The sequence below is a fragment of the Papaver somniferum genome, chromosome 5, assembly GCF_003573695.1.
Source record: "Papaver somniferum cultivar HN1 chromosome 5, ASM357369v1, whole genome shotgun sequence".
NCBI lineage: Eukaryota > Viridiplantae > Streptophyta > Magnoliopsida > Ranunculales > Papaveraceae > Papaver > Papaver somniferum.
This window is the reverse complement of record NC_039362.1, coordinates 95,616,559-95,642,538: the sequence shown is the minus strand read 5'-3', so window position 1 is coordinate 95,642,538 and position 25,980 is coordinate 95,616,559. Positions and strand designations below refer to the sequence as shown.

The window sequence follows — 25,980 nt, the reverse complement described above, 5'->3', positions numbered from 1 at the left end:
TTAGCCAAACATGCCTTAACCCTAAAACTATCGATCCAAACTTTCTTCTTCCATCTTCTTCACCCATTCCCTCCCATGCTGTCGCTTCCAATACTACCAACTCCGTCTGCAGCCTCTCAACCACCACCATCCTTCATCATAACACACCAACCCTAAAACCCATCATCACTACCACTTTCACCAACTCTATAGACTTCTATTCCACCAATTTCACGCCTCACCAATCTCATGAACCCTAGATGTGAAATTGGTAGAATAGGTTGAAATAGAGTTGTAATTAGAGCATGGGTAGACGCAGGAGAAGGAATAAAGGCATGGGTCGAAGAAGATTGAGTGATTTCAGAGAGTTAGGTATGTCAATTTTGCTTTTTGTAAAAACCCTAATTTCAACTGTTTGATTTGGGGATTTTCTCTGTAAACCCTAATTGATTAATTTGGGTATAAATATGGGATGTGGGGGTGTGTTGTAAGGATGCCTGGACTAGCCAGTGCACCACCAAGAGGACTGGACTAGCCAGTTACTCAATTGTTCATGTTCTGTTTTTGCTTCACTTTCAAATTCAGTTTTATTTTCACATATTCATCATGTTTTAATTTATCACTTGCTAAGGTTGAGATGAAGCTTCCATGCTCATGCTAGTTGGTTAATGTGTAGACAATGTTCTTGTGTTCTGAAACTGTGTAGGACAGTTATAATTTAAGCATTTCATCACATTGCTCTCACATTGTATGTCAAGCATACATTGTAGATAGGATAACCCTGTGATTGATGGTGCTGCAGCTCATGATTAATGTTTATTGTTCAAACCTTAGACTAGTTGTGCTCTAATCAGACAGTTAGTGCTATGGAAGAACATTTTAGCTGTAATTAGATTATCCTTTAGGAAGGTTTAATCATCTAAGTGGCTTATCTGCGGGTAGTTGCAGTGTGAGAGCCCCAATTACTACAAGGACTAGACTTAACTTAGTGACCCTAAATCCTTCTCTTAAAACCACCTCTTTGATAAGCAGCAGGCTCGAACCTCCACTGCTATCTAGATAGTTAGCCGAGGCTAGAATCTCACTAATATCTAAACAAGGGGCAAGAACATGAGTTAGCATTGAAAATTGACTTAGCATAGGTTAGAAGTGGAATCAAAAGCCTTAGTGATTAAGCCTAAAGTCACTGTTTCTTTCCCTCACTGCCTCACTGCAACTGTTTTACTTTGTTTCTTTGGCTCTTTACTTCACTGCCTTAGGCTCATTGCCTTTGTCCATTTGCTTCACTGTCACTAGCTCATAACTATCTAGGAAACTTCAACTCACACACACCTTGTCTCTGTGGATCGACCCGTATTTGCATTGTTCTACACATCGACACCGTGCACTTGCGGTTATAATTTGTAGGACCTTTTAGAAGCCTACCACTAACCTCGGTTAACTATTTGTGAACCAACATGGTGTACACGTTTGGGTACGGTTACATAAACCTAAATGAGGGTACATTTCATTTGTGTGTAACAAGCTAAGTCCGATCTAACATTTGAAAGATATTAGATTGGTTGAATCAGGTTTTTCATCTAACGGTGTATATTGAATGCTTTTTTACTAAGGTAACTTGGATTGCAAACCCTGATTTGAAAACTATATAAAGGAGAACTCTAGTAACTGGGAAACCTAATCCCCACACCTCCTGTGTGCTACTAGTTGCATAACTAGAGTCGATTCTCCTTTAACCTTAGGTTTCTTCTCGAGACCCTGTAGGTTAACGACTTGAAGACTTCATTGGGATTGTGAAGCCAGACCCAACTATTCTCTTTGTAGTTGCCCGATCTGATCTTCCTGTTTCTATCGTGATTGAGTGCAATTGTAAAATTGGATTGAGATTTATATCTCCAATATGAAAGATAGAAAAGTAATCACAAACACCTTCGTCTCATCGTTTGTGATTCCACAATAACTTGTTTCGCTAGTCGATTAAGTTTATTGTGAGGTGATTGATAATACTAGGTTGTTCTTCAGGAATATAAGTCTGGTTTATCAATTGGTTCCTGTTCACCTTGATTTATCAAAAGACGAAACAAAAACTCTTGGGTATTTCTGTGGGATTCAAATTTATTCAATCCTATACACTTTTCTGTGTGAGACAGATTTGTTTATCAAGTCTTCGACTTTGGGTCTTAGCAACTCTTAGTTGTGGGTGAGATCAGTTAAGGGAATCAAGTGCGTAGTATCCTGCTGGGATCAGAGACGTAAGGAGCGCAATTGTACCTTGAATCAGTGTGAGATTGATTAGGGTTCAACTACAGTCCAGTCCGAAGTTAATTGGTAGTAGGCTAGTGTCTGTAGCGGCTTAATACAATGTGGTGTTCAATCTGGACTAGGTTCTGGTATTTTTCTGCATTTGCGGTTTCCTCGTTAACAAAATTATGGTGTCTTTGTTATTTCTTTTCCGCATTATATTTTGTTATATAATTGAAATATCAAAGGTTGTGCGTTAAGATCAATCAATTAGAATATCCAACCTTTGGTTGTTGATTTACATTGATTGACACTTGAAAATTGGTCTTTGGTACCGTTTAAGTAATTCCTCTTATATTCAATCGGGCTCGCAGATTTCTATTTGCTGATTGCGGATTGAATTAAGAGTTAGAGATATTAAACTCTTTGATATACTTTATTCTAGATTGAGTCTGATTGTCCAGTTGATTCTCTATAAAGTGTATTGGAGTAAGTCCTCTCAGATTGCCAAATAAATTGTTGGATGTGGTTGTTAGACCCCCCGCATTTTCATCTTGCTGTTATCGCAAACATAAAATCTCGCCTTGCACGCTGGTATAAAGACTTGCATCTATACAATCACAAAGTCTCATCTCAACCATGATCCTAAACACCTGATGTTGGATCAAAGACTCGTACTTAACACAAGCAACATTCCCTCATGCCCAAGCAGCGAGCAGTAAAGACTTGCTATGATGCAAGCATAAGCCTTACCACAACCGCATGGACATTATATCCACCCAAGTATCGACTAGCTCTCGAGAATCACATTTCTACTACTAGGAAAAAAAAGTCTTGCCTAGCACGTGAGAACGTTCATTGCAGGTTTTCGCAGTTGGGAGCGTCTTTGTAATGTTTATGTGATAATAACTCATGCTTGAGGGTGAATTATGTCATTGGCATTCAATGTAAAAGCAAAACGAAATTGTTAACCCCACAAAAAGTTGGAGGTTAAGAGGGGGTGATGTTTGTGCCCTCTATAAAAACAGCCGCAAAGCACGCTAGTCAAGCTCGCAAGCCCGTTTTCATTTACGCTGACACCCAAAAGAAGGTTCCAGACATCTTACTTCCCGATCTACTTGCATATGGAGTTATCTCAGAATTAGAGTCTAACATAAACTATATAAATACATGAGATCTAGACCCTAAGGTAGGGTTGTCAATGGATATCCGATATTTGATAGTTGTTTCCGAATATCCGAATTCCGTTAGGTTAACTTCTGACATAACGGTTATCGGATATCGGAACCGGATATATTATAGGAACTTTTTGTGTTAACGTAACAGTACCGATTTAGGCAGTTTCCATTAGCCTAATATCCGAAAACGTGTGGTCTACAGGTACCAAAATCCATATACCCCCTTCACATATCAGAGAAACACTCGAGCCCATTCCATTTCTTATTTATCATTCATTCTTATCGAAGCTCTCACTCATTATTCTTCTGAATCTTCTTCATTTTCATGTATCTCTTCTGAATCGTCTCAGAATCTCGTCATCTCTTCTTTAGCCTAATCTCAATCAGTAGTGTAGGTATTGGAAAACTAAGGTTTCAGAATCGAATCGATTTGGTAGAGAGATTGTGATGAATATTATTTTAGATATATGAATTAGGTATAGAGATATGATTTGGTGGAGATTTTGGATCTGAAACACAAAGTTTTAATTTATGATGTTGATTTTGGATGAGAGAAGAAGAAGAAGCTACTGTTCGTTGATGTTCATAGGGGTTTCATAGATTGATGAATATATGACGAGGTTGATAAGAAATTAGAGCTGGGTTTGTATCCAATTTGATTTTTACAACAACAAATTGAGCCAAGAAAATAAAAGGTTTTGATTTCTGAAAAACTGGTGATAAATGACTAATAAGAAGGCAAGAAAGAAATTTAATGGGTTTGTGTTGGAATCAGATCATGGTTCTGTTGTTGCGTGTTGTGGTTAATTAATGGCAAGGATGATTAATGGTGGTGCTGATTGCAATAAAAAAAAGGTTATGTAGAAGATGGTCGTATGAGTTGTGGAAAATGAGTTTGATAAACGAAATTATCGGATATTTATCTGATATCCGATAACTGCAATGTAACAGAATCAAAATTGAATTTTAACGGAAGCGGCTGAGCCACTATCCATTACGATAAGTGCCATTGACAGCCTTACCTTAAGGCGATATATATTTTTGAGGATGAAAAACTTAATCTATGCTTTCTTACCCGGAAAAAAACCAATATAAATCTTAAATCAATAAAACTTCTCCCATATGAGGATTCATCGGTGGATGTAGGCATAACTCGCGAACCACATTAAATTATTATATCCTTTATTATTTTTTTAATTATTTTTCAACCCTATTTTACTTTTTCATCATCAAATCAATCGTTTTTTGTGCCGAAAGTTATTTTCAGTACAAACAATTCATTTTTAGGTATATGCGAAATATAGAATATGCAAACTTTAGATATGTACATGTGACGAGAATTATTTGTAACCAATCAAAATGGGAGGCGGAAAGGAAAATAGCAAGAATGACTTAAATTATACTTAAGTGAAAAAGAAGGATGCCCATATTATAGAAAAATAAAAGCTTGTGGAATGAGAGTATCAAGATTGAAGAGTTTTTAAATCGTTATTTTTAGAAAATGGAAGAGAAAAAGGAAGCAAACATAGAGGACGTGTTCCATGACCATTATGATGAGCTTGAGCAGGTCAACGTCTATTTCTAAATGCTAGCTCAGTGACATCATTTGTTTTTTTAGAACCGTTTTAATATTTAGAACTAGCACTAACATATGACCAGGGTCTGCAATTTTAGTCGAGCTTTGCATAACCCTGGGTGGATGTTCGGACTCCAAAACAAGCCTGAATAGTTTATGGGAAGTGAAGGAGGTATAGGAAGTGTTGGAGGTAAGAATGACAATTCATTTCCATCATTTATTTATTATCAATTTAATATTTGAAATGGTAAATGTACTAGAACAACTATGTTATCATTTTCAGTATCGGTGGTAATACTTACTTCCGTGTTTGTGAACCTTATCTTCATAATATTGCCGATATTTATACGCTCATACATAAGTATCGTTCTGAAAATTGGTTGTCAAGATAAAGTGATGATGGTTAAAATATTTTTATTGTTCAAAGGATTCAACAACTACATATAACAATGATAACATTGTTCTCATGCCGTATCAATCAATTCAAGAGTACCAAAGTGAGGAAACTCAGAGTATGTTATAGATAAGCCTAGAATGGTTTGTGTCATACTGTCTTATTCATAGAAAAGGTGTTTGGTGCTTCGGCGAAAGAAACCTTCTTCAGCTACAAGGCAGAAAAGTAAAAGCCATCAAACCCTTTTCAAGCAGAGAGATGTTTCACAAGGACTGGCTAATAGCCTGTTTGGATAGGAAAACATAAGTAACTTATTGACTTCCGAAAGTCGATAAGTCGAAAGTTAGAATGAATGGTTCATTTTTAATCAACTTATAGAAGCAAAGAAGCAGCTTCTAAATGGAGCAAAAAATCTCGATTTCTGAAGTTGCATCATACTCTCTGCTCTGCTTGTTTTTCTTAGGGGTGGCGAAAACCGATCATTCTTTTAATTACTGTATGATGCAACTTCAGAAATCTCATTGGTGTCGTGGTGGTTTTCTCTTTTCTCATCGTCGTCATCCGTACCATCCAGCTCCTGAGCTTTCACAATTTCACATATCATACTAATTATTGCACCCCAAGATCACTGATGGCTTGCGATTGATGGGTTATAGTCGATTATAAGGTATGTGAATCTTGATTTTTCTCTTCTCTTTACTGTTTTTTTTTTCTATTTTTTTCTTATGTAATACTCTTGTGTAATTTAATCTAGGGTGTCATACTAATGATTCAAAATCAGATCTATAATGGATTTAATTGTCTGCACATGAATACCAATTGATTTTAGATTACTGCACAAATTTGAAACCCTTCAATTAAATTAAGAAATCCTACCATACATCTATCAAACTATAAATTGTTTCCTCAAATCAAAGCATACTCGCCACGTTGCTTGTTGGAAAGTTTCATCTTGGTTATTGTTGTTGTTTCACTGGACAAAACTACATACCTCAATTTGTGGATGTTAACAAAGTTCATTAAAAAGAAGGAAAAAAAAAGGGCTTTTTAATAAAGTGTCCATGTTTTTATAATATAATTCAGAAAATGACCGTTTTTTTAAATGTTTATGTAAAGTGACCGAGATTGACATTTTCCATCCCGTTTTTTTCAAAAAACGGGTAACGACAGTTAAATGTGTACGTGTCAGTTAGCCTCCTTGGTAAAAGACGTTTTACTCCTCTCATGATCTAACTCGACCTAGTCAAAAGCATACCAAGAGACTGAGTCACTACCTAGTTAACCCATGACCAGTTGATCCTCTTCCTCACCAAACTGTAACGTGTTCTTCCCCAAATTGAATCCAATAAAAATCATTCTTCCCCAAATTGAATCCAATAAAAACCATTATCAAGAACCCTAATCGACCAAATACACAAATTAACTCGTACTGAAATTGAATAGATTTATCAATACAAAACCACCATGAAGAACATTAATTATGTGAAATTAACAAGATGAAACAAAATCAAACCAAAAAAATCTCAAGTGTTATTCTCCATTGAATCACTGTAAAAAACTCAAAACTGGAGTATTTTCGTACTTGCGCCATTTCCCAAGAACAGAAAAAAACCCCAAATTAACATTTCATCTTCCATATATTCTCAAGAACCCTAATCCTTAATTTAGAAACATCTCCAAATTAACATTTGGTTTAATTAATACCATACCAACAACAGTTGAGATAAAAAGGTTTTGTTGGTGGTCAAATGCAAATCGCCCATTTGCTGCAAGCCTTGATCTCATCCATTCTTGTTGCGAACTTGAATTTGTTTAAGAAAACCCTTACGATTAGCCACCCAAAACCTTCATAAAATCTCTTCGAAATCACTTCAATCTCTAACCTTAGTTTCGATGGAAATAATGAAAAAATTTGAGAGACAACGAGAAACCGAAAGAAATGTGAAGAGATGAATACCTAATCGTGTATTTGTTTGAGTAAGGTTATGATAGTAATTTTAATGGGACTGATAGACGTAATCAATGCCTTTGACTAATTTGGTGGGTCCGGGAGTGAAAACTAACATAAAGGCTATTTTATAAAAGACCCATAAAAATGGCCGGTTTATTAAATATAGGTCCGGAAGCTGGTCACTTTCTTAATTTGCCCAAAAAAAACAGCAAGGTCAAATTTCATAGTACTGATGCTGTTAATTCTGGCATACTTTGTGGGATGAAGGGTAATTATAATGCTAATCTGGATGCTTTATGTATGTACTGGTGCTTATTAATCTGTTTATAATTGTTGCTTGTGTAAGCCTTTTGAAGCAATGAGAATCATTGATTATTGTTCTTCCTAAGAGGCATATATACTTTGTATTCCTTGTTGTTCTCTGTAATTAATCAAGGGATGTTTCTCTTATGGTGCGAGCTTGTATATTGCGTGTTAGGTACGGTGGTTGCAAGAGGCAAGCTCAACAACTATTCTATTGGTAAGCTCCAACAATTAATGAATTTATCCAAATGAAATCCTAGAGGAACAGTTGGTCAGTTTCCGAGGAGCGCGGCACTGCATCTGAATCGGGTGGTCACATCTCGTACTAAATTCAACGAGGTTTGTTGTGTCCGTATTGATTACGTCCTTATATTTTCCTTTCTTTATACCATGACCTTAGCTTCTTTGTATGACATTGCACATTCACAACTCAATAGTTTGTTATTTCTTATTGAGTATATTGTTTCTCTGAGAAATCAAGCTATAGGTACTTTGAAAGTCATGATTGTTGCACGTATGTAATGCAATCCATAGCGTCCAAATGATCAACTGGGGTCATCATCCTTTTCAAAGGTGCATGGAATTTGGTTGGCCGATCACATCAGCTAATTCTAATGAATTGGAGAAGAGCCTTTCGAACAGTGCCATTGAACGGCACAAGGGCAGCAAGGCCTGCGAGAAAGAGGTCGTTTTACCACAAGATTTTCACAAAGGACACAACACAATCATTTTCCCTTGTTATCGTTAAATTTGGATGTTTGATGTATTTTGTTTTAAATTTCCATGAGCTTATAATATAATCATTATATAATAATGAACATTTTTTTACTTCTATCCTTGTGATTTGCCAAACTTGTTTCTTGACTTTTTAACTTATAAGTCAAGTAGTTGTCAAACTAACTTATCCACTTTTTAGCTTCTGAGAAGTACTTCTGAGAAGTCCAGAAGCACTTCTTGCTTATGCTTCTGTATCCAAACACGCTATAAATTTATAAATGATTGACTCTATGAATAAGCTGGAGATTTGATTAAGGTGCCTCGCAATGACATTTATTGCCTTAAATGGTTTAATAAGTTTTACAAGCCAAATATTTTATGTACCCACAAAATTTAGGAGGGATGGATTGGCCAGATTTATATAGGATTCTACTTGGTGATGCTTGTCTTCCCTCCTAACCTCCATCATTAATTCCCCCCATCTTTTTCGTATGCTGGTAGTCAAAGAGTTTCATCGTCAGCTATGATACCATTTTTTTGGGATGTATATACTACATACCCAAGAAGAGAGGCTATTATGTTCCAATTACTTCTTAGGGTATCAATTGAACTAATCCTTATTTAGGGGTACAAGCTGCACAATATGAGTATAGGTTGAACGAGTTTGATTATTATGTACACAGTAACAAGTCTTTATAGCATATATAAATAAAGGATTTGATCTTTGTGTTCTCCGCATGCTTGTATGATTCTTCTCTTTCTTTCCCGATTTTTTCTTCGTCTTTACTTTATTTAATTGACAACAATCAAGGGGTTCTTGGAAGAAAAACAAAGTATGGCTAGGCAATTTTTCCCTCGAGAATTGTTAAAGTGTCGCTCGGTCAAACTCACAAGTTTGATATATCAAGCTTGGTGTCATATTTAGTTGATTAAAACTATATTCTGATTTATAGTTGATGTGATGTAATATGGTAAAAAGAAGTATCCTTCACTCAGACTTGTGAGTCGATCTTAGACTTAATTCTAATTTAAACCAGAAAGTATGTAAAGATGATAACAATATTGGGAGAAACTGGAACTCAGGATTCCACCATTAATCAAATTCAATTGGTTCATATAATGATTCTTAGTAATTATCACTCTTTATTTTGACTCTATTTCTTTGCCAAAAGTAGATTTCTAAAATATTAATTATAATTATAAGCGTGATACATCAAAAGCACTAAGTCTAAGCATACACCATCACACAAAATCACAACGAATTGATGAAAATCACAAATCAATTAAAAATCGTGCAAAAAGTCAAAAGAATCAAATATAGTTACATTCAATTGTGAAATATGACTTCCTCCGTTGTCCCAATGATAGGATTTATCTCATCATGCTCAAAGCACTCTCGGAATAATAATTCATATCTCAAAAAGTGTTTAGAAGATGAAAATATAAGAAGAAAAAAAATAAAAGAGCGAGATTGCAACGTTGTACTGGCTTTACAGATCGACTACGACACAAGAAACAGACAATAAGACTGTAACATAAACGACGGTTTTCTGTGTTGTTGAATAAACCACAGTTTCTACGACAGACCTTGGGAGTCAAATGTTCTTCGAGTTATTTAGTTTTTGCTGCAACCTCTGAGCTCAAAACTTCCCCCAATCTCTCTATACCCCATTCTGGGACTCGAACCTTCTTATATATATGCCGCATGCCGATTATCACTTAGAATTTTTTTTTCTTTCTCCCAAAGTCTCGTATTTTTCTTCTTTCCTTATCTTCTCTATGTGGCTGAAGTGTTCAAAACTTTTCAAACGCTGTCAAAACTCGTTAGAACCAAATCTTAGGAGAATATTCTTTCCTCTATTCCACATAATTTCCAAATTACATCATTTACCAGCATAATAAAATATGTTCTGAAACCAACTCTAAGTTCCGGAGTTCACAGAATTTTTTAGGTTTGTGTACCGGTTTGGAAACCTTAAGACTGTCGTCGGTTCCAGAGTTCACAAAACTAAATCGATTTGCCTACCGGTTTGGAAACGCTACGGTGTCCTGGAACACAGAACTGTTTTAGTTCGCGTATCGGTTTGGATACTCACCCCGGTTCTGTAACCACAGTTCAAGAATGGTTTGCATATGAGTATGCATACCAATCCGGTTCATGAGTTAAACAGATTTTTCATATGATGTGCATAAGAATATGCGTATCACAAATTTGTAAGTCGATATATATATATATAGCTACTCGGCTACGTGTACGAGTACGTGTAATACGGGTCCATACATATAACAGTGTTCCCAGTTTGTAAGACTGATACCACTGTCTTGTACCCGAATCTATATTAGTTATATATTTCTATAAATCGATTCGAAACATTCCCGAATAACATCAATGGCACATATCACTATTCCAGGTTATTTTCGAATGATAAAACTTGAATCATGATTTTGATTCCGAACAATAAATTTTCCTTTACCGAAATTCATCAAGCATGAACAAATGTTCATTAAGCTTAGTCATTATATTTAGAGAAATTATCAAGATAAACTTGACTCGAAATTCTTGTCTATGCATGCTAGTCTAATTAGTTATGCGACATCGTCTCAGATTATAAAAAAGTGAACATAACTTGAGATATAGGTGGTTCAGTCTTTACTTACCTTTTGTTGACGAAGTTCTACAAAAGCTTCGGTTGATCTTCGCCTTCAAATGGTAGAACACAATGATGACTGACGTGATCTTCTGTTTCTCAACTACATTTCAATCCTACTCCGAGACTTAACTAGTTGTAGACAAGAAATCAAGATATAGCTTTGACAACTAAATTTGACAACAATCTTGAGATAACAACACTTGTGAGTTCGACCGAGCAATGCTCTAACAGGTAATGTTTTTGGAAAATTTCTTTGAAACTTCTCAGCATAGAAATGCCATTTTCTTTATAAATCGAAATTATAAATCGCTTCAAAAATAAAATAAAATAGAAATGCCAGTTAAACATATATGGATACAGGGAGAGAATGGTGATCGGAAACAAGAATTCATCATCTTAGTACATTTTCGAACAACACAACATTTTGACAACCTCGAAGCGACAAGTTTCTTTTCCCAAACAGATAACGAATCATTTTGATTAGTGAGACCATGATTAACCACTGGACTATGGGTTATTTACATGGTATCATATACCTAATTCAAAATTGATCCTTCTTTAAATATCAACGATGGAAGAAATCGACAAACACATTCATCTTACCATCAAAATTAATACTCACAAATTACTCTCTATGGAAATCAAAAATCGTACCTATTCTACGCAGTTATAATCTCTTCGTTTCGTTGATGGATCATTTCAATGTCCTGTCAAGTTTTACAGAAAAACATCTCCTACTGGTATAGAATTTTTGAAGATACATCATTTGTATATTTAGATCCATACAATGAATTTGTTCTAAATCCAATTTATAACTATTGGGTAAATCGTGATCAAACAATTCTGTCTTGGCTATTCTCTGCATGTACTGAAGAAACTCACTCACATGTAATTGATAATACATTCTCTCAAGAAATTTGGATTCGTCTAGAGCACAACTACAATACTACTACAAAATCTCGTTTGATGCAACTAAAGACTGATTAATTCATTTGAACAAGACTAATGATTCTATGTTGACATACTTTAACAAAACTAGATCTATCTCTCACCAATTAATGCAAATTGATAGAGCAATTTCTGATGATTAGTCTTCTACATTCTACAAGGATTACCAAGTGAATTCAATGCTTTCAAAACTTCGATCAAAACACAAAAATTGAAGAATGATAACTTGATCACCTCTTTTGAGTTGTTAGGACTATTATTATCTGAAGAAGCACGAGTTACTTATGAATCTAAAGTAGATCTCACCCCCGCTTCAGTATACATCTCTACTCAACAATCACATTCTACTGCTCCATCTTTTTCATTTGATTTATAATACTCAAGCTTATTATCAACAATTTTCAAATGCACCACATTATCCTTCATCACCTCAATGGAACTCGTTTTCTCAAAAAGGCACATTCAATAGATCTCCTGGATTTTGTGGCAATAGATCTGGTGGAGGCTTTAGAAGTGGTTTCCATGGTGCCATATTTGACTATGGAGGATGGAATAACAAATCTGGTGGATCTAACAACTTTTCCCACCACCACATCCTATCAAGTATAACTGTTATATTGAATATCAAATTTGTAGGAAACCATGTCATTCCGCTTCTGAATGCAGATACATATATGCTTCTAACGAAAATTCAATGGACAAGCTCACAACACTACTTATGAGTATTATGGAGATGATTATGATGAATTTTGGTGTCCGGAACCCGAAGCCTTTGTTGTTTATAATGATAATTCTGCTTCAATTAGTTCTGGTTGGGTACCTGACTCATGATCAACACACACACATTACTTCTAACTTATCCAATGTGAATCTTTATTCTGAATATCAGGGGAATGATCATGTTCGAGTTGGAATGGCTCAGGTTTGCACATTATTCATGTTGGTTCTTCTGTTATTCAACATGATAATTGCAAATTTACTCTCTCAAATGTTCTACATGTACCATAAATTACTAAGAATCTTATTTATGTGCATCAATTTTACTAAGGAGAATAACTGATTCTTTGAATTTCATCATGGGATTTTTTATGTGAAAGACATGGCTACTCACAAGGTTCTGCTAACTGGCCCTGTTAAAGATGTCATATGGAGTTCATAACTGCAGAATTGAAGTAGGGTCTTTTTTCCACTGCTTCTCTTCTACTTCATGGCATAATAAGTTAGGTCATCATACTTATAACACTTCGAAGCATGTTTTATCTTTAGTGAATGACGTCATTGACTCTCACTTGTCTTCTACACTTTGTTCTGCATGTCAACTAGCCAAAAGTCATGCATTACCTTTTCCATCCAGTTCTAATAATGTGTATGGCCCTTTGGACTTGACTCACTCAAATGTATGGGTTTCCCCACTTTGTTCTATCAATAGATTCAAGTATTATGTGTCATTTATTGACATATATCAGATTTATATAGATCTGTCCTATAACATATAAATCAAAAGTTCTTGACACGTTTGTCATGTTGAAAATCAGTAGTAGGAAAATTAAGTTTGTGTAGTCTGACTGTGGAGGTGAATATAAGAACGTATCTACATATTTAGACAGTTGTGGAATTGGTCACATGGTATCCTGTCCTCACGCTCATGCTCAAAATAGAACATTTGAGAGGAAAGCATGGACATTTAGTGGAAACTGGTTTATCTTTACTTTCTCATGCTTCCTTACCATTATCTCATTGGTTATATGCATTTGAAACTGCAAATTTTCTTATCAACAGGCTACCAACACCAACATTACATCAACTTTCTCCTTTAGAGACTCTGTTGCAACTAAAGCCTGATTACAAGTTTCTGCACACTTTTGGTTGTGCTTGTTATCCTTGTGTTAGACCTTTTAATACTCATAGATTAGAATCAAGGTCTGTGAAATGGATATTTTTTGGGTATAGTCACATGCACAAAGGATACATATGCTTTAACCCTTTAAAAAACAAGATAATCATTTCCATAGATATGAAGTTTGATGAGACAGATTTTATATATGCTCAGCTCTTCCAGTCTATAAATGCAATCATACATGCTATGAAAATTTTACCTTTCAATACTTCTCCCAAAGTTTATGCTTCCAAGGTTCAGACTGTTCTTGAAGATATTACTGTTCCAACATGTTATTCTGAAGCTTGTAAAGATCCAAAGTGGAGAGCAACTATTTATTGCAGAACAACACTTGGAAGTTGGTTCTTGCAGTTTCAGGTGAAAATGTTATTGGTTACATATGGAACTATTGAGAGATACAAGGCCATATTGGTTTCTAAGGGGTATAACCAGGTTGAAGGTATTGATTATCAAGATACATTCAGTCTGGTTGTCAAACCCACAACAATCAGAATGATCATTTCAATTTCACTCTATAAAGGTTAGAAAATCAGGCAATTTAATTTTAAAAATGCTTTCTTACATGACAATTTGTCATAGGAAGTGTTTATGGTTCAACTACCTGGTCACGTAGACAAATTACTACCCAGTCATGTCTGCAAATTGCAAAAGTCATTTTATGGCCTGAAATAGGCTCCAAGGGCCTGATTTGCTAGACTCAGTCAGTTCTTACTGCAATGTGGTTTTCAGTCCTCTAAAACTGATGCTTCTCTTTTCTTCAAAGTTACTACTTCTACTGCACTATATGTTTTAATCTATGTGGATGCCATTCTAGTAACTGGAAGTTCAACTTTAGCCATTGATCAACTTCGAACTGAGTTAAACAGAGAATTATAATCAAAGATTTGGGAGGAGCTTCATTTTTCTAGGGTATTCAAGCATCTAGAATTCTGCAGGTATCCTTCTTTCTCAAGAGCAATGATGTGGTTATAGAAGTGGTAAAATAAACTATCGTTCACTCGGACTTCTAAAGATTCGATTCTAGACTTAAATTCTAATTAAGTTAGAAAATATGTTAAAAGGTGATAACAATGTTACGAGAGACTGGGACTCAAGATTCCACCATATAACTCATGCATGCGATTCATATATTTACTGTAGACAATAATAATAAAAATATGGACTCTGATTCTTTGCCAAAAGTAGATTTTCAAAAATATTAATTTAAAATTATAAGCATGATGCATCAAAATCTCTTATGTCTAAGCATACATTATCAAACAAGATCGCAACTAATTAGTGGAAATCACAAATTAATTAAAATAAGTGCAAAAGTCATAAAAAAATTAAATATAATTACCACAAGCATGAAATATGGCTTCCTCCGTCATCCCAGTGTTGGAGTTTAGCTCCTCATGTCGAAAACACACTCAAAATAATTGTTCATGGCTCAAAAGTGTTTACAATAAAATATATGAAAATAAAAATAAAACAACTCAATTGCAATGCTTATAAGTGTTGCAGACTGACTGTTACGAAGGAAGCATAAGAAATAAGACTGTTGCAGGAACGTCTGTCTTATATGTTGTTTATTTCTGCAACTGATTCTGTAAGTACAATGTTCTTCGTGTTCTTCCCTTTCCTGTAGCAGTAGAAAACTTTCTGTAGCTTCTGTTTCTTCGATTCTGAGCTACCTGTTTGGCTCCCCAACTCCTGATATCCCTCACTCTGAATTCTACCCTTCCTCTTACTATCCATATACCCTAAAAATCTCGAGAATATATCCCTTTTACTCCCACCAAATTATCAAACTTCTTATTTTATTTTCGTCTCTGCTACGTACGTTTCTTATGAGTTGTTAAAGCTTCCTTGATTAGACGGAGTCCGTATCTCAGGATAGTTTATTAATCGGAGAAGAATACATTCTCCTATTTATCATGGAACTTCTATATATACTACAAAATGCCAATAACTAACTTCCCTGTTTTTATCGAGATAAATAAGGAATCTTCCTGTTTTTTTTTCTGATTCGAAAAAACATAACAACTCAATGTCAACCCAAGCCAGAGAAAATCTCCGAGTAAATCTCTTCAATTTCTCTCCTAAAAACCACGCATGAAAACTGCATTTTCACCGCCGAAAATATTTCAGCTGGTGAAGAATACAGGGGTGAACCTATCCATAAGTTGGGTGTTGTTAACACTGGGGTGCCCTTATCTAACTCAGTGGTACCTTTAGCAATTTCTCCGGATGACTTTAACAATTTTTCGAGCCGATTTTTTCCAAAAATGTGTATTGCCGAAAAAAACCTACAAATAAATTGAGATTAAAATAGACAAATAAATTTGTCTATCAAGCAATACATTTCAAACTTGCTGCACAAAACTAATATGACATTTGCTAAGCCATGTTCAACTCCTATTGACACAAGTAACAATGGGGATGTATCTACACCATTTGAAGATCCTATTTTGTACAGAAGTGTTGTTGGTGCTCTTCTGTATGCAACCATCATCAGGCCTGATGTTGCTTTTGCTGTCAATAAAGCATTTCAACATATGCAAGCTACTACAAAGATTCATTGGACTGCAGTCAAGAGAATACTACGGTATTTGCAAGGTACTTTAGGTTATAGTCTTCAATTTAAACATACTAGTCCTCTGCAAATTCAAGCATTTTCAGATGCAGATCGGGCTGGAGATTTGACTGGTGGTATGTCCGTTTTTCTGGGTCCTAACTTAATCTCTTGGTGCTCTAGAAAACAGAAGACTGTCTCAAGATGCACATAGGCTGAGTATCGTTCTCTGGCTAATGCCACATCTGAGGTGGTATGGATTCAATCACTTTTGTTTGAACTTTAGTTTCACTCACATAGAGCTCCAGGGTTATGGTGTGACGATATGGGGACCACCTACCTGATTGCCGATCCCATTTTTCATAACATAATGAAAATCACATAGAAATTGCTTTCCATTCAATCAGGGAATTAGTTGTTGCCAAGTTGTAGCATGTCAGATTTTTATCTACTCAGGATAAGATTGATGATATTTCTACCAAGAGGTTGTCTACTTCAAAATTTGTTATTCACATATTCAAGCTTAGTGTCTATGCTCCTCCATAGACATTACACTTGCAGGGGGTGTAAGAGAATCATTGTAACCGTACACAGTATCTGTGGAGTATGTATTTGTGTAATGTATGTGTGTATAGTAACAGGTGGTAGTTCCAGTAAAAAAATTACCGATTGAGGCGATTTGTAAAGATTTAAGTACCTGTAATTCTTTTTAATACTATGTAACAGAAATTATCAAATCAAGATTAATAAAATCAATCAGAGCCAACTGTCAAGCGACATTCATCTCTTTACACCGGAACAAAAATTCCCGGTAATGACAAAGAATGTAAAAAAAGAAAAATTGACCGAAAGATAATGGAAAGAAGCAACTTTAACACTCACTTAGCATATACGTGGCATCATCTTAATACTTGACACATCAAAGTTTGATGTTGAAGTTACACATAAAGTGGAAAAAGCTAGTACTTCTTATACACACTGCTTTTATCAAAGGCATTCTTCTCTTCTTCTCTCAGTACTTCTTAATCCATCCTCCCCACTTCAGCACTTCTCAACTGCTCCTCAACGCTCCTTCTCCCCCCTTTGAAATTCTCCATTTCTTCATTTTGTCCGGACAAAGAAACCTTAAAGTTGGTGTAACTCTGTACATTAATTACTAAAAACATGGGCTCTGAAGCTGCTAAGGTTGTTGGTAAGTGTTTACAGTTCATGATCAGTATCAGTTGTTAAGATCAGATGAAATCTCTTATATTGTTCCATCTATTTTAGTCATTTATTTGATCTACTACTAAATGTTTATTTTGTTTATCGCATGCTCGAATTTTGCTATTTTGTTATCATTTTTAGGGAATTTTGTAATTTTTTAGGGTTTGGGGGATTTAATTCATCTTGAAATGAGAGGTTAAAATTTTGTTTCTTTGGGGATGTTTTGTTTGTTAATATTGATTACTATCTTGGGTTTACTGAACCTTGCTTCAATTTCTTAGGTTTACTAACTTTTCTAGGTAAGTGAAGTGATGTGTGTCGAAAATAGAATCGGGTTGCATATGATTGTTATCAAGAACTTAGCTTGATTTTTCTGTGTACAATAATGTGACATGCAATTAGAATGATAGAGGTGTTGTGTGTTAGCTCGATGTTGTGGAACTTGCGCTCTCTTTGTGGTGTCACAGTTTGTTCGCTCACTTGTTTCGTATACAAGGATTAAGGAACTGTATTACGTGGATAGTGGGAGTGATTCGATAACTGGCTAGAAATAACGTGCATGATGAAACATTGTTCCATGTCATTCTTCGGGACGTCCAAGGGTTTGGCAGTTTATTTTGAAGAAACATATGAATTCTGGCTTAGTAGTTAAGGTTGAGTACTATTTTCAGAACTGGGTAAGGTACTCATCTGTAGTGGACTGGTTTCTTATGACCCGCGCTGCTAAATATGGTAAATGCAAGGAATGGGTGAACTTAGCTATAAAAATGCAATTATATGGAAAAGCTGTTAAGGATTTCAGTATTTCACCTTATAAACTTTTTCTTTTGTATACTGAGGTGCATCATTCTTTGTTCAACCCTCCTATGGCATATTGTCCGTTGTGCTAGTAGTAATGATGGATGTGCATATGGTATCTGTGCGCAAGACTTTCAACTAAAAAAATTAAGCAACACCTTAACTTGAAGCTGTAGTTGCCTATTGTATCAATTTTAGTTGTGTCAAACTGATAGCATCATAGGACTTCTAACAAAGCAAACATCTATTGCTTGTTGGTTCAAAAAGAAGGCTGATAAACTAAAGTTTCTATTCACTCGATAGTTTATTTCACAAGGATGCTAAACTTTATTAAGTGTTTTTCATGCATTGTGAAACGATGTATCTATACCACTTGTTAAATCAGTTCCCTTTATCTGCATTTTGATGTCCTTCAAAGACGGGTTCGGACTAACTTTACTCTTCCGGTGGTCATGTTTCAGTGCCTAGAAACTTTAGGTTGTTGGAGGAACTAGAGAGAGGAGAGAAAGGAATTGGAGATGGAACCGTCAGCTATGGAATGGATGATGCTGATGATGTACTCATGCGTTCGTGGACTGGGACCATCATTGGTCCTCCCGGTGTAGGCTTTTCTTACATTTTATTTTTTCTATAAGAGGGGAATATTCTTTTGCTGAATTTAGGCAGAAAAAACCACCTTAAAGTACATCTTTGTAGCTATTACACCGGCACCTACGAGCAGTCTAATGGCAGAATGTTAACATCCAGTTTTGCAGCATATTGTGTGTAGTGTGGCTTTATTACGTGCCTAATTAAAAATATATATTTAGTGCCAAATATTGAAAATTGTTGTGAAGACTCCTTCTAGCAAACTTCTACATTTTCAATTCAGAGAAATGATTAAACAATGTGTTCAAAACTAATTTCAACATTCTCTTTATGATGTCAAGTTATTTTAACTGGTAGTACTTAGTGGCATATACTAATTCAGTAAGTCACAAGTAGCCATAATAACCTGTGCATTCTCTTTTGACATTTTAGTCCCACTCTCACAAATAGTTACGAGCAGTTATTTTATATACTACTGTCTCATGTCAGACTTCCTAAGTATACAGGACAGCGCACACGATATCTACTAGCAGAATGTACTGCAGTCCTTTGAGGATTGTTTCTTTCATGTCTCATGGATCTTCACATATTTAACCCTGATAAAATATTTTTCTTATTTTATCACTTGTGGCATATAATAAGTCAGTAAGTCACAAGTAGCAATAATAACTTGTACATTCTCTTTTGACATTTTACTCCCACTCTTGCAAATAGTTGGGAACAGTTATTCTATGTTCTACCGTCTCATGTCAGACTTCCTAAGTATACAAGACAGCGCACATGATATCTACTCACAGAATGTACTGCAGTCCTTCGAAAATTATTTCTTTCGTGTCTCGTGGATCTTCGCATATTTAAACCTTATAAACTATTTATCTTACTTGCTTCTGGTGCCTTTTTCCAGACTGTTCACGAGGGGCGTATCTACCAGTTGAAATTATTCTGTGACAAAGACTATCCAGATAATCCACCAACCGTTAGGTTTCAATCGAGGATAAACATGAACTGTGTGAACCAAGAAACTGGAATGGTATGTAATCTGGGCAAATACATATCTCATTTTTTCAACCTTTGAAATCTTAAGTCTTTGCCTGAGGTTGTTTGTTACTTACTCATTAATTTATTACAATTTCTCCACACCAGGTGGAGCCTAGGTTGTTCCCCATGCTGTCGGATTGGCAGAGAGAGTGCACCATGGAAAATGTACTGACCCAGTTGAAGAAAGAAATGGCGTCTCCTCAGAACCGTAAGCTTTCACAACCTCTTGAAGGTAAAGTGTACATTAATTTGTTAGAAGTTTGTCTATAAGCTCCAAGAGACCGTTAATATCCTTTCTTGCAATAACCCAGTGGTCTGGTTAGTCAAAATAATGAGCAATCTCTAACCCAGGGTCTGTAACCTTTATTATTACTTTATTTTATTTTATTTTTGGAGATCAACTCATACTACTGTAGTTCTAATGGAAACTCATTCTATGTATTGAAGATTGGGAGATATCTATAATGCTGTGTATCTCGTCTGTGCAGGGAATGAAGAAGGAAGGGCGGATCAAAAAGGCCTAGTGTTGAGGTGTTCCATTCTCTGAGTAGTTTTAGACGAAAGAGTAAGTAATTAAGAACCTGTAATATGTATAGTTGCAAATATATTTATATCATTTACCCCCGAAGGTTATAATAAATCCTGTATTAATTATGTAAAACAACTGCTAAAGCAAAAGTCTTCCTAGTCTATTTTCAGTTTCTTTTACGTGTCTGTATCAACTGCCTGACCTTGGTCCATTCCTGGCTTCACAAGGGATTGTATAACTCTAGAATTGTTGCCTTATTTTATACTCTTTGTTGGTAATCCAACACACGCTTTTCGTTAATTAGATGATGCTTTGTACTCATAAATCCAAATCTCATTTCCTGCAACTTCAAACTGAATTGTTATAAAGAAAAAGTTTGAAAGTAGACCGCTTCAACCTATTCTGTTTCGCGCGGTTGTCTATTTTCTTTTCTTTTTTTGTCTATTTTCTTTTCTTTCTTTTTTCCTTTTGTAACAGGTAAGTTTTGTGTAATCATCTCACTTTAACTTGCATTCATGAAATAAGTAATTGAGTGCATTTAAAACCGATAGAGGACTTGTCATTGTCAAAAGAATTATCAGAGTGGAGGTAAACTACAGAGGTAGAGAAGACAACTCTGGAGCTTGTGAGTTTGCTACGTGATGCTAAAATGAAAAAAGTGCATTTTTGCAGAAAGTAGTATTATACCTGCTTTACAAAGCTCCGGCCATGCATTTCTAAGGGTGCCCCGGGTTTAGCATAGGATACTGTCATCTGACATAAATTCGGCAAGAGCACACGCCTATGGAGCAATTTGGCAACACAAAAATATTCCAGAAGGCAAGAGCACACGACTATGGAGCAGTAATTATTGTTAAGATATATTCAAAATCAAAAATGGTATGGAGAGCACACGCTATTAGATCAAATCAATGCAAAGCAATAATTGTTGGCAAGAGCACACGATTCTGGAGCAATAATTGTTGTTAGAGCGATCCTAAACTAACGCAATGCATCAAGTTAGATACCTGAATGAAACCCGATCTCTAAATTTGCATGTCGCAACTCCTACAAAAGGAAAAGTGATGCTTCTTTGTTGGCAAGTATGCGATACATATGTATACGTGGGGCAAGATTGTCTTCTTAAAAGCGGTGGTAAAATATGCCAATTGTTGACGGACAGCATAAGCATTAGTTGCGTAAAGCCACAATTAACGTGGCCTCCTCATATTCTGTTGTTATCTGTTCCAGAAAAACCTCAAAGAATTAACTCAGGATCTCAGAGATTATAAGTAATACCCTACAGTAAATCATTTGTGTAAACACAAGATTGGTTGGAATAAGCTACACTCAAGAAAGAAAGCAAACAACATATTCTTTCTGGGTGTAACTTTTTTTCTGGGTATAAAATGTTTACTCAGACTAGCAGAAAAATATTAATTTCTTTGTTGTTTTTCTCATTAATTGCTTCAATGGCTGTCTCTTCTGCAATTGCTTCTAATGGCCAGAGTAAAGAAGAATCCATTATGAACGATAATAACCAGAGTGTTCTTCAGAAGCATGTAGCGTTTTTCGATAGGAACAAAGATGGTGTCATTTATCCATGGGAAACATTTCAAGGTTTATTTTTTATTTATTTTACATTTTGTTTGATAATTTTTTTAATTATTTGATTGTAATCAGGTAATGTAATACTGAAATGATTGTTTTCGATGATGGATTATTAGGGTTTCGTGCAATTGGATGTGGTTTAGGCTTATCAACTCTTGCATCTATTTTCATCAATATGGGTCTCAGTGGAAAAACTCGTCCGGCAAGTTCTTTCAACCTTAAAAATCAATCAGTTTTTTTGTTTTCTTTTTAGAATTTTTTGCTTCCTATTCTCATTTTTGGTTTGTGCATGCTTGATAAGAGTTTTAATACATTCATACAGTTTATCTTGTTTGTAGTATAAATTGTTGGACTGTATAAGTTTGTAATTCTAAAACCTTGATTTTGCCATTGATTTAGCAGGCCTTTGTGTGAAATCTGTAGAGACGAAACTAATTCAGAAATCCCTCATAGTTAGAGTGTACCGAAGCTCATCTAAGTTCTGGATCAAAAATAAAATAAATTGAAGCTTGTCTAAGTTACGGGTTTAGCGCACCTTAACTAGATTAAATGTTGTTGTAGTTTTACTAGACTGTGAATAGAGGGTTAAACTCTTTACTATCCCCTTCAAGGCAACCTTATGCCTGATAAAAAGAAAATGATTTTTATGACTAGAATGATATGCAGTTTATGACATGCTGAGAACAACAGTGTACTAGACATGAAAGTTTATTAGCATCTCTGAAGGCCTATCACTCGATTCATGTTTTACGTAAGACAAATGTTGTTAGGGTCGTCACAATATTATATTGCCGAGCTTAATATTTGTTTATATCCTTAAATAATGATTAGACCAGTGTTTGTGCTTGTGGTATGAGATTTATGCTTGAGAAGCACTCTAAGTAGTTAAACTTCTTCTGTTGTTTCTTTGAGAAAGTTTTTTGGTTTCGAATTCCTTTTGAAAGTAGAGTATTATTCTAGATGTAAACTTTAGAGATAAAATATCAGAAAACTCCTGTAATTTGAGATCGATTCTATTCACACTGAGGAATTCTGTGGACTTTATTTCGAGGATAAAATGGAAAGAAATTAGTGGCTTCAAATGAGCCAGCGCAGAGAATATTGGTCTTTTGTCATATTGGCACACTAGGTAAATGGATTGTCTGGATGGGTTACTCCCATTTATACTTGTTGAGGAAAGTCAGTTTCATAATAGTGAGATTTAGATGCACAAGTACTACCAATCAACACGGAATTAAGACATTTGCTCAATAGACATTTGTATTGTCGTGCCGTTTCCATGTGAAGAATTTATTGTTGATTGTATATTCACACACCAACAAGCATAGTTGTCTTCTTTCATTGGAAAAATTGATACTGAATGAGTACAAGAATGTGTCTCTTTTGCCTTGTACCTTATGTATGATTATCAGCTGAAGATAAATATACACGCTTATTTCAGATTATCAGATTTATCTCGGATCATGCATTTAACCATTTGATTGGTGATCAGAACAGAGCGACTACTAGTCTGTTTGAAATTATTGATATTTGCAACTTTGTCATTCTATTAGGTTTTCTCCCCTCATAGATCACTTGGTCAAGGCCCATTTAGTGGTGGGTTACTGGGTTGACAGAAGAGGCTTTTAGGATGCATAGGATGCATAAGCTACCAAATTTCTATATTTTTTTTTGTCTAGTGCTAATTATGCACTTCAGATGGAATGCCTTTGGAATGATAAGCTTGTTAAGTTTCTTATGAATGCATTGATAAGTTCAATCTGTCCATTGTTAATCTTATTGGTTGATTCTTAATATTGCAGGGTAAATTTCCTAATCCCCTTTTCCCAATTGTGGTACAAAACATTGCCAAAAGTAAACATACCAGCGACTCTGGAGTATATGACACCGAGGGAAGGTAAATGCCGTAAATTTGACTGAGTTACAGTTTCGGTATGCTGATTTCTATTGCTTGGAATGATGGCCAGCACAAACATGTTTCCTTACCATTTCTATTGCCGTAAAACAAACATGTTTCTTTTCTTTTCGGTACGCTGATTTCTATTACACGAAATTTAGTAGCTGAAATATCAGGGCCATCTGGAGCCTGAACTCAATTTCCAGGTTTTGTTCTTACCTTTAGAGTCCTGGAATTAGATTTGAGCTAAGAATTGGAATATTATTTACTCAATTGGTCCCACTGTTTTGGTCATCATTATTCTCGAGATCTAAAAACTTATGACGTTAATCTTTTTTCACAATAGTGTGGTACACCTTGCTTGACTTTGCTTTTCCCATCATTCAAATTTTTCTTCCTTTCTTTGTAGGTTTGTCGCGTCGAGATTTGAAGAGCTTTTTCAGAAGCATTCAAAAACTAATACAAATGCTTTAACAGAAGATGAGTTATCGGAACTTCTGAAAGCCAACCGAGTTCCTAAAGACTATGGAGGATGGTAATTTTTTTAAACCATCTGTCTTAGTTTATTACGCTTCTCGATTACATCATATGGCATTAACAAAAAAAATAGTTTTATATGGTTGCAGGGTAGCAGCCTATTCAGAATGGAAAATTCTCTACGTACTCGGCAAGGACGAGAATGGGTTACTTCATAAGGAAACTGTTCGAGCTGCTTACGATGGTAGCCTTTTTTGGCATATGGAGCAAGAGAGAGATGGCAAAAAAGGGTAATATTCCAGAAACAAGACACTTTTTTTTTTTTTTGAAAAGAAGAAACAAGACACTTTCTTTACTAAAACCTGCAGTTTTCCTGAACTTCACTTTTTTTTGTCAACTATTGAGCCTGTGATTTTGTGATGCAGTGTCCCTTCCAAGTAAAAGAGACCTCTGGAATGGTGTGGTGGAGACTGGTGGTAGATGGGTATGTTCAGTATGGTGGTGGAGAAAGTTATCTCTCTGAAGTATCTTGTGTACACCAAGTAGAATTTCGTTATACCTTGTTGTGCTCTATAGAAGAACTAAAAGAAGAAAAATAAAAATAAATAATCAGTGTGTGTCCCTGTAAGATTCACCGTTAAATTTGTTTTGTGTCAAAATAGTACAACGTGTGATTTTAATGGGAATGAAGATGATCAAGTGTTTGAAGTTTTGCCTCAGTTTACTTGAATCCCGAAATTCCATCATAACTGGAGTCCTCTTTGAAAACGGCGAAAAGCCTAAACAAGAACGATTTTTTAGGGACCATGATTTTTTTTTGGGGACCATGGTCTTATTAGGCCAACCTCCCTATACTTATAAGGGGTGTCTCAAAGTTAGATAAATACTCATTTACCCTTTACGTTAATTTAAATTAAAATTAACTTAATAACTATATAAATCTAATCATATACATCTAATCTAAATGAATTTATTAACCAAAATCAAATCAAAATCAAAAGAATAATCGAAAATTTTTAGTTTTGAAAAAAAGTTTATTCTCTTCTTCTTCTCTCTTTCCTTGACGTTCTTCGTTCGATTGAAAAACCCATCAATCTTTTTAATTCGTTTTTGGATAGGAAAATTGAGTAAAAATCATCAAAATATGGTTTAAATGGATGTTAAAGTGGCATGTTCGGTTAGGAATAATTTTAAAAAAACTAGTTTTGTAACCGAACATTCTGAAACCAAGAACACGAAGAACACTTCGGTTATCACGAATTTAATTTTTCTTAACCGAACTCCGATTTCAGTTGGTTCGCAAAAAATTCTAAAACTAGTTAGTAACCGAACTCTACCCATAATACAAAAAAAAAATGTAACCGAACTGTGTTATTTTTCCACTATGTTGAGTTATGATATAGCCGAACTTTACCTACCTTGTTCGGTTGGTTCGCAAAAATTTCTAAAACTATCTAGTAACCGAACT

The 25,980-nt window shown here is 35.2% G+C and overlaps 3 protein-coding genes across 3 annotated transcripts; all 3 read left to right on the top strand.

Annotated features, from left to right (window-relative positions):
* Positions 1–16,204: 16,204 nt before the first annotated feature.
* LOC113279352 (uncharacterized mitochondrial protein AtMg00810-like) lies at positions 16,205–16,603 on the top strand. The gene has a single exon (XM_026528045.1). It carries the CDS (start codon positions 16,205–16,207, stop codon positions 16,601–16,603), a length of 399 nt encoding a protein of 132 aa, XP_026383830.1.
* A 785-nt stretch (positions 16,604–17,388) lies between these two features.
* On the top strand, positions 17,389–20,848 carry LOC113282283 (ubiquitin-conjugating enzyme E2 variant 1B-like). The gene is made up of 5 exons (XM_026531268.1): positions 17,389–17,581; positions 18,855–18,994; positions 19,886–20,011; positions 20,125–20,251; positions 20,508–20,848. The coding sequence occupies exons 1-5, from the start codon at positions 17,554–17,556 to the stop codon at positions 20,564–20,566; spliced, it is 480 nt and encodes a 159-aa protein (XP_026387053.1). The 5' UTR covers positions 17,389–17,553; the 3' UTR covers positions 20,567–20,848.
* Positions 20,849–21,717: 869 nt separating this feature from the next.
* Positions 21,718–25,225, top strand: LOC113282278 (probable peroxygenase 4). Its single transcript, XM_026531267.1, has 6 exons — positions 21,718–22,147; positions 22,255–22,340; positions 23,941–24,035; positions 24,445–24,570; positions 24,662–24,802; positions 24,938–25,225. Exons 1-6 carry the CDS (start codon positions 21,937–21,939, stop codon positions 24,951–24,953), a joined length of 675 nt encoding a protein of 224 aa, XP_026387052.1. The 5' UTR covers positions 21,718–21,936; the 3' UTR covers positions 24,954–25,225.
* Positions 25,226–25,980: the final 755 nt, after the last annotated feature.